The 16493-nt window shown below is 40.9% G+C and overlaps 1 protein-coding gene across 1 annotated transcript in view; it reads right to left on the reverse strand.

Moving 5' to 3' along the window:
* Nucleotides 1-8559: 8559 nt before the first annotated feature.
* Nucleotides 8560-16493, reverse strand: part of F5 (coagulation factor V) — a 36866-nt gene continuing 28932 nt past the window's right edge. The window contains exons 20-25 of the mRNA XM_065742018.1: nucleotides 16106-16197; nucleotides 14758-14913; nucleotides 13642-13786; nucleotides 13347-13495; nucleotides 11140-11322; nucleotides 8560-10387 (exon numbers count right to left, since the gene is read on the reverse strand). Of these exons, the coding sequence (XP_065598090.1) occupies nucleotides 10217-10387; nucleotides 11140-11322; nucleotides 13347-13495; nucleotides 13642-13786; nucleotides 14758-14913; nucleotides 16106-16197 (896 nt within the window). The 3' untranslated portion in view covers nucleotides 8560-10216. The remainder of the gene's footprint in view (nucleotides 10388-11139; nucleotides 11323-13346; nucleotides 13496-13641; nucleotides 13787-14757; nucleotides 14914-16105; nucleotides 16198-16493) is intronic.

Here is a 16493-nt window from a genome sequence, read left to right on the forward strand (position 1 = left end):
TTCAGAGCTGATTACTAAAGGAAGACTGGTGCCCCTCTTGCATATGGACAGAGGGAAAACTTACTCAGTGTGCTACCATTGCAGTCCTCTCAATTGCCACTCTACCCCAACACCTCCCCACCTCCTCCTCCTCCAAGAATGGGCACAAGCATTCACTGGAAAACAGCTCAACAAACAGGGCCTCTACCTGCCACTCTGTACTGTGCTACTGTGCTCTGTACTGACTGTTGGCTCTTTCTTTCTTTCAGCTACTGATCTCCACCACTTTTTTCTGTTTAGCAAGATGAAGAGCTGGAAGCACTCCTGTGATTCAATAACAACATCACCTTGTTGTCCAGTCAGAAGAAATACTAGACAAGAGAAGAAAATGAAGTTATTACATTCGAGGCAATTATTTAAAGCATCACTCAGGAATTCTGTTCTTAAAGATTTTTGCCAGTCCTTCTCTGAACTGTTTGCTGCTCTGCTACTTGATCTGTTTTACTATCCATCTACTTCACCTCATCCTGAGCTGCATTCCCTTGATCTCTACCACATTACTACCATTGCTGTAGCATCCTGCTCTGTTTACCTGTGGTTTGTTTTCCAAACTAGCCAATGCCATAGAAAGTTGCACAAGGGTCTCCCACCTCTGCCGTTGCATATCAGCCTCCTAGCTGGAGCTCAATTCATGAAGATGTGAAATAAAAGCCTTCAGAAAGCAGCTATCTATGCACAGATAGACGGGCAACAACAGATTCATCTTGGCCTCAGAATAGATTCCTTGAATTGCAGGTTTTTATTGCTATCTCCATCATTACAGCTGAATAGATATAGCTACCAAATATTCTAGGTCAATAAAGTATTTGGCTGTGTAAAAATCAGCTAAACATTTTGATCCTGTAATGTCTGGCATTTTGCTGCTTTCTGACTGTCTTCTGAGTTTGGTAAAATTTTCTTTCAGGCCATTGCTTCTCAGCAACTTCATATCCTCTTTTATTTGCAGGTATACACACCATGATGGGGATGCAGTGTGGGGCCAGCTCAAGTGGCTATGGTGTTATTCATTTTGTTACACAGGGCAAACACAGTCCCGTGAACAGAAAAGAATGCAGCCACACTTTCTCTTTTGATAAAGGCATTTGAGAATACTTTTAAGGATTGCTGAAAAATCATCACATTTTTGGTTTATTTTCAGTTCCATTTTCAGTCAACATAGGTACATTGCTGATGAATTTTCAAATGGAATGTATAGAATAGCAATTAAAAATCTGTCTCAGTACCAGACTTCTATATACCCTTCTCTTCACAGTCCCATCTTATTCATATCGTCGCTTTTTGGCAGTACATACAATTGTGAACAATTATTTTCAAGGATGAAGCACAGGAAGAATAAAATGTCATCAGAAATCTCTGCTGAACACCTTGCAAGGTCACTGAGAATTGCAGCCACTGCCATCAAACTTGCCCGATGCACTGGGTTCACAAAAACGAGGTCACGTATCCTGTTAGTTTTATGCTTCTGTTGCTCTATCTTGATATTTTACAATTAAAAAATAAATAAAAATTGAAAGAAGTTTCGTTACTTATATATAATAATTACGTCATGTATTTCATGAGGACTGCTCCAAAAGTAATGCCTCTTATTTTATTACGTTGGCCTACAACATCAGAGGCAGATGTTGGTGGTACAGCAGTAGAGGTGGAACCTTCCCACCAATATTCCCTTACTTATTGCTGCCGTGTAACAGATGGCAGCAGAAGGGCAGTCTGACAGAATGGCATCTGACATGGAAGCAAAGGTGTGTCACTGAACTCCTCCGTGTGGAAAAAATGGCACCCGCTGACATTCACTGACACTTGCTGAAGATTTCTGAAGACCACACAGTGGATGTGAGCACAGTGAGGCAGCGGGTGGTGCGTTTCAGCAGTAGCAAGATCGACAGTGGGTCATTTCCATTGGTACAGACTTTTATAAGCATGGTATCAGGCCCTTGTTCATTGCTGGCAAAAATTCACAGCTAATGGTGGTGACTATGTGGAAAAACAGTGTTTTGTAGCTGAGAATTTTCTCAATCAAATGGTGTTATTGTGTTCTTTGTATCTAGTGTCATTTCCATGGAAATAGATAGAAGGCATTACTTTTGGAGTGACCTACATATTCACAACCCAAGACGATTCCTCTTCACTCATTCAGACCAGGAAAGCCTGAAGGTTGGACACCCACGCACTAGAGTTACACCACTAGATCTGAGTTGTGGTTTTCAGAGTACAGGCTGGAGCAGAGAAAGTTGTGCCAGCTCAATGCATTTACTGAGGTGATACAGATAGCAGTCAGGGAACCTTGATTTGACCTCCAAATGCTGTGTAAGAAAAAGAACCTGCAAAGTTTTGATTGAAGCACTCCAGACTTTCTCAGGGTTTTGTTTGTTCTCCAAAGAATTTGCTTCATATGATGTGAAGGGTGTTTTGAAAGTAAATGTCTCCCACATGGGGATGAAATTATTTTTTCTGAGAAAAGCATTTTCTTACTGGAAAGACCCAACTAGTTTGAGTGCTCATAGAATCTTAGAATCACCAAAGTTGGAAAAGATCTCCAAGATCATCCAGTCCAAACATCCACCCACCACCAGTGTCACCCACTAAACTGTGTTGTTCAGTACCGCATCTACACACTTTTTGAACACCTCCAGGGACTGATGACTCATGTTATGAGGATTCCACATATATAATATTAAGAGGAAAAAAGTATAACATCTCTCAAGAACATAACAGTCAGTGTAAATCTGCCAGAGGCACTTGACTTGTATGATCCAAAGTGACAGAGTGAGTTATGACATGGATGTACTATGCAACGGCCGCCCTTTACAGGCACAGCTCTGGCTTGCACAGCTCCTGAACATAGCTCATCCAGCAATGTTTCACTGGAAGGTATAGCTCCTGTTGCAGTGTTGGACAAAAACAGGAGCCTAAGATAAGGATTTAGCCAGAGGGGGTCTGTGTCATCCCTGTGGTATGATCCTGAAGTTTAAATGTCAATAGGAAACCAAAGCCATAGGAAATCCATTAACTTGTTCTGATCTTGGATGCAGTTGGCATTAAAATAAATGCCATTTGGGTAGCAATAAGCAGGCCCTTATCTTCAGCTTGTCTACAGAGAAGCGCAAGTATGTGCAATGGAATGAATTTCTGAGAATCCCACCTACTCTCCTGGCTGCAGATTGAAAGGCCAGTATGTGAGAGCACTAAGATGGTCCAAATAACTCAGGAAATCATTAAAACAAGGAAGTAAAACAGACTTTTTCTTTGCTGAGTGTGAACAGAACAAATGCACTTAAGTATGAGAAAAGGCACCAACTAATTTCTGTGTTTTTATGATCATGTCTGTTTAATAAATTTGAGGAAATAGATTTTACTAACTAGTGTATGTGTTGGAATGCAAAAGAAGTCGGAAAAAGGCCAAAATTATTTTTGAAATGAAGCATGCTTAGTTTACAACAGGGCTTATAGACTGTAGCAACCTATAAGAATGGATTGGTTGCAGCCTTTAGGGTCAGTCTCTTCTAGCTCCCCCTCACAGATCTTTTGATCAGGTGGGGGCTCTGAACAGGAGATTTACAGAAATTTGACAGCTACAACAGGTTAATTCAAAAGCTCTCCCATCATTAACTTTACTCAGATGCATTCATTTATTTTACCTCCTATTTGTTTGGGTTTTGTTAGTTACAGACACTTGAAGGTGTCTCCCCTATTCAAGAGAACAGCCTTGTCCTCTAAGCACAGGGCATGCGTTTCCCTGGCATCAAAAGCAATAGAAGAAAACGATTTCACTGGAGGGAAGAATACAGCATTATCCCATCAAGTAGTAAATTAGTGATTTTAAATAAGTGTAAAGAACAGAATTGTTTCACCTTCTTGATCTTTCCCTCTTCTAAAATTCTTTCCCCTCTTCAAAAAATAAGATTGCATGAATTCCACTAGGATATTCTTCCAATGCTACAGCCATTTTGGAGTGACTGTGGCTTTTTCAGAGCCTGAAAACTCCTGCAGGAATGTTGCAATTTTGTTCTTTAGAAAAATGAAGTGAGGGTCAGCAAGCATTGCCATAACTGTTTTGCTATAATTGCATCAATTGCCTTTGAGCTGCAAGAAAAGATCTTTCACAAGAAGAATGCAACAGCCCTTCTCTACTGCAGGGAACGATGACAAATATTTTCTGCTTCTGTTTTACTGCAACACAGTCTGGAAGCCCAAGATATTTCAGCACTGTAGTTCCATGCGAATTCATCTTATTTTTAATTTTTCTGAGATGTCACTGCTTTTTTGCCCTTACTTTGTGCCTTAATGGTCACATCATTCCACCATGTGTCTCCTCCAACGCTGTGTTCCTTATCTCCAAGTTTCATACTTGCTTGATCTTGTGTTCAGCAAGACTGGGAGGCCACACATATCCTGAAAGCTGTGCATGGGAAATCACTGAGGAATTCATTGGCACACGTTATCAGATTAACCCTTAGTCTAAGATGGATCATGTTGCACAGCAATATGCATTTCCATTTTGGGCAGAACATTTTTGGAATGCTTTTCAATCAGCTGCAGGGAAAAAAAGTCACTTAAGTCTGCCACAGATAGGGATACCGGTGTGCAGATTTTCATGGTGAATGTTGTAAAAACAAGCAGGGGATCAAGCAGAGTTAGAACAAACCCAGTGCTGAACTTAAATGTAGAAGCACGTGGGCCATTCTGAATTAGCCTGTGCCTTTAGACATATCTAGGTCACAGTGGACTCAGCGCAGCATTTCTCTTATTAGGAATGGTGTCATAGATGTTCCCAGGAACCCTGATTCCACAGCCCATTTTGGGAGTGTTACACAAACTTGCAAGAAGATGGAGGTTATTGTAATTAAAGCATAAAGCAAACACTGGGTGTAACAAACAAGTGGAAAACGGGGCATAGTAATGATAGGAAAGTGTGGGTGGATAAACTGGGTGGATGAGATACAATGAGTATGAATAAACTTAACAAAATAAAGGAGTGAGAGCAAGAAGTGCTCACTAAGTGGAACAAATGACTCACTAATGAGAAACAGCAATTGGCCACCCCAGGATAGTGTTGCATCTCATTTTTGTGGTGATAGATATTAACATGTCAATAAACAGACTTTCCTCACACATATGTGTGCATGTGCACAACCTTTACCTTCCTCCTTCATCAATTTCTCCAAAAGATCTGACGAGAAAAAAAAGATCAGGAAACTGTCAGAAATGCATCTCCTGCACGTCACTGCATATGAAGCTGCAATCCATTGTTTTGCTCCTTGGCAAATTCTGGCTAAGCCCCCTGTGCTCACAGCCTTATCAGGGTGCTCCTGAAGGCTGGACATCTGCCAGATACCCCCTGAGGCTTTTTCCATAGTGTTTTCTTGGCACTTCCACGTGGTCATGACTCACTTTTGCCTCACATGCTTAGTAACATTCCTAATACATGGAGTGCCCCGAAGTCCAGATTCACCTTTGCATCTATTTTCATGCACATCTTGTGAGATTTATGGGAGAGTGAACAGATAGACAATCCACTTTGACTCTGATCCTTGCATAATGAGCAGCTATGTATTCCCAGTAGGCCTTGCTCTGCCTGTGTTGTGGAGGGAACCACCCACTTGGCAAACAGTGGGACACCTTGGCAGAGGTGAGCTGGCTCAGCTGCAGTCCTGCTGCCTTGCAGTGCACGTGGCATGGCCAGAACTGCCAGCAATGAGCAAGCAAAAATGGAGCCTTCATCTATTCTATAAGCAAGAAGGGTGCTCCTCTACTGCCTGAATTGCCTTGAGACTTTTCAGTCTGTACAAACCTGCCTGTGTGCTAGGCTCACGTCTGAGGCTGAAAGAAGAGCTACTCCAGTGCTGCCCTCAGGAACTACTTCAGAGCTGCTGAGCTGTGTTTACATGTACGTCCACCTCACTTCCACAAGCAGTTTCACAATTTCTGCATGACATAGTATGGCCACTGCCTCTGGAAAGCTAAAGGGAACACTTAGTGGTATCTAGTGAGAAAAGCACAGGGATTTGTGTGCTGCTATCCCTATACCAATGTCTAGAGATGCTCTGGGCCATCCAAGGCCTCCTGGAAGCTGGAACAGGAGGGCAGTGCAAGGCATCCCCAGACTGCGTGGAAACTATTGGTGAGACGTGACTACTTCCAGCCCTGATGTAACATTTCCACCTTAGTACAAAAGAGCTTGTTTGCTTTGTGTTCTGACGCATATCTCTATTCCCTGCTTTGAAAGAACTGCAGGAATTCTTGCTCCTCTTAAGTATTTTGCTGTCCATTTCAACATACGTAGGATTTATTCCACAGTGCATAAAATGTGGTGCAAGCCTGACCATTTTGACTATATGTTTTCTAAAGCCTTGGCAGATTCACTGTAAGCTGCTACTTCGTACAGATGATGAAAGCTCTTTGTTTTTCATCCACCTGAGTGCTCACTAAGCACAGATTACTTTTGGTTTGGTTTGACAGATCCCACGCGGGCATGATTTCACATCTCCCTTCCTGTGAACAGAAATAATTTGTCCCTGTTTGCATATGGAAATACTCTGTGTAATTTATCTTACTAGGATGGAGTTAATTTTCTTCACAGTAACCCGCAGGTGCTTTGTTTTGTATCTGTGACTAAAATCACATCAGCAAGGTACTGATGCTTCAGCTATTGCTGTACTGCTTGCACAGTGCCAAGGCCTTCTCTGTTTCCATTCTGGTTTGCAGCAAGCAGCAGGTAAGAGCCTGAGAGGACACAACCACAGCAGCTGGTGCAAACTAAGCACAGGGGCATTCTGTGCTACATGGCATCACACTCCACTGAAAAAGCTGAGTGAGAGCACAAGGAAGGCAAGATATTCAAGGTCATGGCATTTGAGACAGTGAGGCCCTAGTTTCTAGGAAGTGTCTGGATTTCTGCCCACCAGTGGTTAATAGTGAATTAATTCTTTACTTTGCTTTGCTTATTAAACTGTCTTTATGTTGATCCACAAATTTTTCTTGCTTTTGTCCCTTTTGACAGAGGGAGTGAGCAAGCAAATGGGTGGAGGCTTCCCTGCTGTCTGGAGTCACCCTCCCACAGTCCTTTTAGGTGCCCAAAATGGGGTTTGAGATAATAACAGATTTGATCAGCATGACAGAGGATTTATTGCTATTTGAGCTGTTCAGCTGTTAATAAGCAGGGTCCTGAGCCTTAATGTTTATTAGAGTCTAGTGCTTGTTAGTGACTGCTTTTGGCTTTTGCTGTTTACTGCACTTATCACCTTACTTTGCTGTGCCTAGGAACATCTTGATAAGTGCACTGGCTGTGTACCCAGGCTGGCAGATGGCCTGAGAGCACTGCTTCTGTGCTGGACATGCTGGAACTCCAATAACTCAACACAACACGACCTTAGCAAACGGAACCCCAGTCATGGACTATGAACTCACTGGATATTTCTCAAGAGTGAACCATAGACTAAGAGAATAATATCTGTGTATACATCAAAAGATGATGTATGGCCACTTCTGAGTCATGGCCTGAACCATTCATTGAGCACCTGGGGAAAAGACCCTGTCAGCCCTGGGAGAACACGTGAAGGTAATTCACCTGTGTGACCAGAAGGGGTGGAGCCAGGCTTCACTCCTCTTAGACCTCATTTAAGGGCTGACTGCCACTAAGGAAGGATCTTTTGTTGGTGATCTCTCCTTTGTGGAGCTTTTCTTGTAAGCCTTGCTCTTCAGAGACAGGTGAGCATTCCATTTACTTCCTTCTTTGTGACACCTCCTCATTGCATTGGTCCTATTGCCATTACAGATGAGATGTGATGTGGTGGTTAGTGAGGAACTTGAAAATGAACTGTATAGTGTGAGAGCTAAGTTTGATGAAAATGATATGGAATAAGGAGTGGAAATTGTACTGAATCTGGCAGAGACAGAGCTGATTTTCAGATTTGTGACTAAAACAATGTTGACAATGGTTTAGCTATTGCTGAACAGCATTTGCACAGTGTCAAGGTCTTCTATTTTTTCCACTCTGTTTTTCCAGCTTGTAGACTGGGTGTACACAGGGGGTTGGGAGAGGACAACCAGGACAGCTGGCTCAAACTGACCAAAGTCTCATCTGTTAGCAAGAAGTAGTGCCCCCAACTTGGAAAACCAACACAGATATACAGAGTCCTGCTCTTACACTTGTCTAACTTTACATAAAATACTTACTTACTTAGAAGTTTTAAAAACAGTTCTTAAAGCTTCCTTAAATCATAATCATTAAGGCTGGAAAAGACCACTAAGATTACTCAGTCCAACTGTCAGCCCATGCCCACTAACCATGTCCATCAGTGTCACAACTACACAGCTCTTGTACAGCTTCAGGGGTAATCACTCTGCCAAGTCCCTGGGCAGCCTGTGCTACTGTCTCATCACTCCTTCTGAAAAGAAACGTTTCCTCATATCCAACCTAAACCTGGTGCAACTGAAGGCCATTGCTTCTCATCCTATTGCTGCTAGCTGGGAGAAGAGGCTGACCCCAAACAGAGATTGTTTAGCACCCATCACACAAAATTCTTGTTCTGCAGAGCTTCGTAAGCTTTATTATTTGTATTCTAGGGTAAAAAGTGTCTTCAAAGTTAAAATTCTATTCTTTAAAGTGAATATGGTTTGTGTTGCAATTCAGTGGATGTATCAAATGAAAACATTAAGCACTGTCGCAAAATATTAAGGAACTGATCTTTTAAGATGAGTTATACTAACTTAATACATAATATAAACAGAATTCACAGCGTTTCACAGTTTGAAGTTAATTCTAATTAGCACTGAATTTCCTATTCAGCAAAAAATTTTCCTTCTTTGATGGAAATTTCATTAATTATTACCTAAGATGTACTACTGTAAAGGCAAATATACAAATTAAAATGTTAATGCTTTTTGTGCTACAGTATTATCTTTATTTTCAGTGAAAAATGGGAACAGTTTTTGACAGTTAATAAGAAAAAAAATTACTTTACACTCCTGCTCTACACCCTTATTTTGAAACACACATTAAGATTCAATAATTGAAAACCTACTAAAGGAAGTTGGATAACTACATACAAGGCTCAAAAACAAACTACCTCAAAAATTCCACACTTCTCAAGGAAACCATGTGGTAAATGCAATTAATTTGCAGGACAGAATCCAATGATGCTACTGAAAGCTTGGCTAAATCTCTGCTGGAACAATGAGTTCATGGACTGTATGGGTGTTGTTGCTAGATGTCACCATCTTGTGAGAAATGCATGTACACTATGCATAAGAGTAGCTCTACTAGTGAAAACACTGCCAGGGCTAAATGATAAATAAGATGCAGTTGTTTATTACTCAGCTTTATTTAACCCTCCTCTGCCTCTACCATCTTGTGTTCTCAATGCTTTCCTATTCCAGGGAACTTCGTATTTCCTCCCTCTGGTCTAAAAGTTTAGAAGGGACTAAAACTCAGGAATTCTGAATTCTCTCTTGGATTCATTCCATAAACAATCATCTCAGTTAAATCACTTCCCTTCTCATTTTTGGACAAGAGATATTGATGGCTATCCCTCCCCTTGCTTGGGCACTGAAGATAAAACATTATCTAAAATCCACAGTGTTTCCTGTGTGCTTGCTGTGTAAGAACAAAATCAATGTGAACCCGCATTCTCAAAGAAGGGAGGATACATATGCTTCAGTGCTGGGATGCTTTATATTTTTGTCAGAGCATAGATGAAAGAGATGTGGAGGTGAAGTCATCCTCTACAGTAATTTCTTATGGAGGCACTGCTGGAATGCAGCATGACAGCTCCATGTCTGCACTGGTTTTCCCTATCAGCCCTATGCACGGAAAATGTCCACCTGTAGCTTTCCATTATTCCTCTCTGCTGCAGGAGTACTGCAAATATTTTAATATACAAAACTAAATACAAAGCAAGACAATCTACTTGTTAAGATGAAGAAGTGATACATAAAATAGAAAGGACTGCTATTTATTTCCAGAGGAAAGAAACATCTTTCTGAAGTGTATTTATAGGAATGGAATGCCTGTCAAAGAGCTATTGCTTGGTTCCCATTGGCAATTTGTTAGGTCCTATGATGAAGCACACATCTGAACTATTACATATGATCACTTTAAGAGTTAGGGGGGTTTTGTTTTTTTTCAAGAAGTTGCTCTGTGTGATGATTGCAGAAAGGTTAAGAGCTCCCAGGCTTGTCAGATCTTTTTTGCAGTCAGATCCCCACCAAAATCACAGCCAAAAAGTTCCACCCGAAGGGCAATACCATTATACCATGTTTTTGGAATAATGCGGATAAACCTGGACAGGATAGGTGGGTTTAAGAAATGCTTGATGTGCCCACTGCTGTTTTCATTACCAGAGAAAACCTGCAAATATAGAATACACAATTAGGTAAGAGGCAGCACATTTAAAAGAAAAGGAAGCAGCCTGTTTTAAAATGATACTAAGCCATTGCATCAGCTGCCCAGAGCAGATGGACTGGCTCAGTGCTGACTTTATGCAAAATGCAATTTCCTTGTGAAATGCTGTGTTGAAGCTATTTCAGGACAGCAGCATCTGAACCACCTCTGTGTCTGTTCGCATCACAAAAGGTTCCATTCTAATGTGAATGGATTATGAAAACAAACTTCCTTCATTTTACCTCCACCTGCCCTTGTGGGCCAGGTTGGTGTAAAACGATATGGGTAACGAAGTATTTCACCTGCTTTTGGATATTCAGAGCTCACCAGCTCCATTACATGTAACTGCTCATTGGTTTAAATCACAGAATGAAGGCCAAAAAAAAAAGTTGGAAAGAGGCCTTTGCAAATCCTATTTTCATCAAGATTAAATGGCCTTGTTCATTCAAATGAAATGTCCTTCTTCACAAATAGCATCAGTTCCTTTTATCACAACATTGACTGCATTCTCTATGGGCTTGGCCTTCTTCCCTTTTATTACTACAAAGTACTGTGAAAAACTGGACTACTATGAAAGTTATCTTATTAACCTCAGCTCCCTAACATTTTAAAATCCTGTGAAAGATATCTTTTTGTCTGAGTGCTCTGCCTTTGGGCCTTGACTGCACCGAGAATCTAAAAGCAAGCAATGACAGTATTGTCTGAGCTGAAGATGATACCTTTGCCACTGAGCTTGAACCCTCTGTATAGGATTTCCACTCTGAGCCTTGGTTGCTGTAGAGAATAACATAGGTTTTCACAAAGTTTTCGGTTGATACAGACTTGACCCCCTGGGTAGCAATAGCAGTTATCTTCTTAACTGTGAGGAGATCAATTTGCAGCCACTGTTGGTTGTTGTTTGACTGTAATTGATAAAAAGGGTTGCCCGTTAGGAAATACGCCTACCTCTTTATTTGATTAAATAAAAATTCCTGTTTAAGGATATAAGACCTGCTCTGAAAGTAATGCCTCCTATTTTATTATGTTCACCCATGTCAGAGGTGGATGTTGGTGGTGTGTCAGCAAAGGTTGAACCTTCCCACCAGCATTCCCTTACATGTTGTTGCCATGTGACAGACTGCAGCAGAGGGGCAGTCTGACAAAATGGTGCTTGATGTGGGAGTGCAGATAAAGCAAAGGTGTGTAACTGAATTCCTCTATCTGGAAAGTGACAGTGGATTACCTCTGACAGTGCAGATTTTTACAGGTGTGGCATGCAGTTCATCATTGTCAAAAATGCACAGCTAATGGCAATGACTACACTGAAAAATAGTATTTTGTAGCTGAAATTTAGCTCTATATAAATAGTGTTATTGCGCTTTTAGTATCTGCTGTGGTTTCCATGACAATAAATAGAACATATTACTTTCAGAGCAACCTGTGTAGTTAAGATTGTATCAAAACTGCAAAGAGGAAAAGAACAGTAAAGCTAAAACAAAAGTGAATTGTAATGGCCACAAACTGTGCTTTTAACATCTTAATTGCAGGTGGGGTATGTGGTATCTTAAGTTTTTCACATTATTTTCAATATGTAATGAAAAATAACTATTAGGTTTATGTGACAAGGTTTTGATAATGGGAGAACTGCAGGGGGGGTTTCCATGAGATGAGGAACTGACTGCTTCATCTTCCAGCTGGACCCACTGCTGACCAAAGCTAAGCCAATGAGCAATGCTGATTGTGTCTCTGTGATACCATATGTGGGAAAGGATAAAAAATCTGCAGCAGTTCCGAAAGAGATGGATAAGAAAAACATGAGAGAAGCAACTTTGCAGACACTCAGGTCAGTGAAAAAGCAGAGGAAGAAATTCCACTGCAGCCCATGGAGAAGACCATGGTGAAGCAGGCAGTCCCCTGCAGTCTGACATGTGCTGTTTCAGAGCAGACACCCACACTGCAACAGGTGGACATGCCCTCAGAGAGCCTACATATGAGAGCTGCTGGCAGGAACAACAGCCCATGGAGAGGTGCCCACACTAGAGCAGGTCATCCAGCAGGAACTAAAGCTTCTGGCAAACCTACATTGAAGCAGTCTACTCTCAAAGGACTACACCTCATGTTAAGGACTCATGCTGGAGCAGGGGAAGAAGCAGCAAAGAGAAAGCTTGTGCACTGACTACAGTCACCAAGTACTGCTTGGCAAGGAAGAGGCACGAGAGTCAATCTTCCTGCCCTTATCTCAATCCATGAATTTTTTCATAGCTTTTTCTCCCCATTCTGCTGGGGCGGGGGTGTGGGAGGGGAGGTTGAGAGAGTGAGTTGGTGTGAACCAGGCAGAAAGCTGAAGTCAACTCACCACAGTAACATAGATTTATCTCTAATGTTAAATGCAATATATACAGCAGCTTCCAGAAGATTTCCAAGTACTTGGTATGCAGTACTGTTACCAAACACTTCTAGAAAATGCTTGTTTCTAGTGATTCTGAAGGTCTTTCATAAATTCCATTTCACAGATGCAGTTCACCTGCCCTGCTCAAGGTCACACAGTAGAACAGGGCAAAGCAAACAACAAAATCTGCAGCCTCAGATCCATTATGTTGTACTGCCTATCATCCAGTTCAGGAAGGAGTCCTTTAGCCCCATGGAGCCAAATAACTTGTGCTCAAATTCCAAAATTAAGAGAGATTTCCCTGCAGAAATATGCTGCAGACTGTGGATCAGAGGACACCATCAATCTCTCCAAAATATGATTTCACTGCTGCTACCAAGTGTTTAACAAGTTTTCTAGTGAGAGTTAAAAGGGCTTCTTCTCACAAGATTGTTAAAGAGTTGTGAGGTAACCTATCATGTTAGGTACTGGGCGCAGTGTTTAAGAAGCAAAAGAGCACAGAGTAGAAATTTACTAGCAGTAGCTGTCCTGCTCTTATCCTTCTTTTTCACTTGTTACCTTGGCTCGCCAGGCATTTATTTTTCCTTTCTGATTGAGACGAGCAAGGGAAGGCTCCCAGGTGCTAAACCAGGATGTCTTAACAGATGAGGCTGTTATCTGAGTATTCTTGATCTCTCCATTTTCCATTCCAAGTGGCAAAGAGCAACCTGTTAAGAGAAGTGCTATGTTAAACCAAGTAGCCGTAGTCTAAGTGACAAAGCTGTAACAGAGAACACTCACAATTTTAGCTTCATTTAATATAAAGTTCAAAAATTAGCCAGAAAGGAAGCAACAGCACACGAGCCGTGCTTACCATCTACTTCACAGCCAAGGAGCTCCATGCGAAGAGTAGGTTCATTGTAGGCTTGCGTTGGGTAGACTCTGATATATCTCGCAATAATAGGGGGATCGATGATGTTCTCTTTTATACCATAGGCATCAGAATTGCCTTCAAATATCTGTTAAAAAAATACCTACATATATTTAATGCAAACACAAGCTTGGATGCTGAACGCCTGCTCTGTTATGGAAGGTTTTTTTTTTTTTGCCATTAGCCCTAACCACCATAGGTTCATAGGTACATTAGGTTGGAAAGGACCTACAAGATCATCTAATTCCAACCATCCTTCTATCACCATCCCTACCCACTGAACTACTAAATCAAATCCCTCAGCACCTCATCTAAACACTTCTTGAACAGCGCTAGGGATGGTGCCTCAACCACCTCCCTAGGCAGGCCATAATGATAGAGCATCTTATACTGCAGGGCAGCTTGTATTATTTCATGGTCACATCTTAGCACATTTGGAAACATTTAAAAATCTCAGTTCAAATAAGCAACCCACTGCTATGCACTACATGAAACTGCTGGAAAAGAAGCAAAAGGAAAGGTAAGAGAAAGTTCTTTGATATGGGAGTTCTACCACAGAAAGCTATATTTGGTAGGGCTGGAGTGTTGGGATACAAAAGGAGCCTCTTGCAGGGTACAGCCAAACTTGTTACACGTGCCTACTACAGGCAATTCAGATAGTTTAAAATTCAACAACTGTGACAGGAAGAAGGAAGAAAAAGGAAGAAGGATCTGGTTCCAAATGAACTGGGTCTATTTTTTAATTAATCTTCCTGCTTGCTTCAAAAAGTTGATGTGGGCTTAGGAAATAAAAGTAGTAAGAGATGCTCGTGAGAAAGCCAGACTCTACATAAAAGGTCTCATGTACAATCTAAATCCCAGTCTAAGAGGTTTATCTTACAGTTTGTCTTCTGGATTGAATTTGATTGATAAATGCTCTTTGAGGTTTCAAGCTCTATTATTCAAGTCTTTGAAGACTACAAATTCCTCCATTATCTCTACTGTAAAATAGTTTTCAACTCACTGTGTCATCCAATGAGGTTACCCTAGGTTGTTGCAAACCCTATTGCATGCACAAACCTTTTCTGCTGGTGAGCTGTCTCCTCTGAAAGTGTTCCACTTTCGTTTGTCTTTGCTGTAAACAATAAAGAACTTCTGGATGTAGAAAGACTTTAAAAAATGCCTGGCACCCTGTGTCTGTATTCCAGTTAATATAACTTGTCTCTGAAAGTCCACCTAGGTACAGGAAAAATAAAGTCAGAATTGCACAATGAATTAAGTCGCGTTCTTTGGCATCTATACAGTAACTTTGAGCCCTGCATTTTGGTACCTACAATGCAACACCCTCAGGAGGAATACCAACAGTTGACAGACACCAGATGAATACTGTTTCTACTTTCATACATGTATTTACTTCAGAGGTCATTTTGCCAGTGCTCACCAGAGCACTACAAACCCACTTCAAAAATATCTGTCTGTGCTAGGCAAAAGTGCTCTCTCCTCTCTCTGTTGTGCAAATAGGCAATAGTATAGAGAAATTCAAGGCTCACGTTTTCATAAGCTGCATCTTGTTTTGGATATCCAAGATGAGAAAAGGGACATTTAATTCTGAAGAGATGGAAAGATAACGTATTCCTTCTGATACTGGATACACTTAAAACATAAGAACAAATTAGCAAGATGCTCCTACCAGCAGTGGAACTAATTATCTGGAATATGTCCTCCATTCACATCTCTGCATGACCTCTTGCAGTAACTTCAGCTTGCCATTACGATAGTCCTTAACAAATTCTTTCTCATAACATTTTTACAGCTCCTCAAGTTCACCTCCACTAACTTGCAAAAATGTCAAATATTAACCAGCCAACAGCTTAACAGGTACCTGTTGAACATCTGGTGCAAAAGTGATTGGGTAGAAGAAAAACATGGAAGTGAGGCAACTGAAGAATACAGTGTTTGAAACCATAATTACATAAGCTTAATTCACTGTGATATGTCAAGGTGGACAGAGAAGCATCCAATAAAAATAAATATTCTCCAAAACTATCCGAAGCAATACTTGATAGTATTACACTTTAAAGGATCACCCAGGGAATGTACATACAAATAAATATGTACTATTAGGAAGACAGAGAAAAAAAGGTAGAGGAGAGAATGACTTCATCTGGTGATGAAATGGTTTCTGTCTAAATTGTGACTGCTGAGCCATTGAGCCTCAGTGGCACTACAGACTGGGTTAACTCCAAGAGAGGTAGGGAATTTATGGCATGTCTAAACAAAGCTGCTGCATCTTCTGTTTTCTGCAGCAGTTTTCTCTGCAAGAAGAAGAGCAGCTTGACTTTCTAATACAAGTTGCAAGAAAATCACAACACAGGATTGTATGGTCACACCCAGACTCAATGATGGCTAAGCATATATTGTATGATACCTGAATCCAAGGGAGATCATCTCTCATTGTTGTACTCCAAGCATTGTATGTTCCAGAATTGTTTAATCGGGCCAGCTTAGGTTCCCAGTAGTCTAAAGAAAAAAAAGTATCCATATATATATATATATGAATAAAGAATTTAAAGAGATATGCGAGATATGCTTAAAAAGTGGAGTACTTTGGTTCCCTTATTAATCTGTCTTGGGAAAAAAAATAAAACGAGAGGAAAAAGAAAAAAAGTTTGTGCAACCTATGTACACCTTCATTTGTCACTGTCTGTGTAGAATCCTAACCATTTATCAAGAAAACGATACCGTTTTCATATCAGAAATATGCTTGCTAAATAATGACTGTTACCATTCCAGATGCCAGTTTCCCAAATATCTCA

The sequence above is a fragment of the Cyrtonyx montezumae genome, unplaced genomic scaffold (genome assembly GCF_038088225.1).
Source record: "Cyrtonyx montezumae isolate F1298 unplaced genomic scaffold, pur_monq_1.0 scaffold_3, whole genome shotgun sequence".
In the NCBI taxonomy this organism is placed as follows: Eukaryota; Metazoa; Chordata; class Aves; order Galliformes; family Odontophoridae; genus Cyrtonyx; species Cyrtonyx montezumae.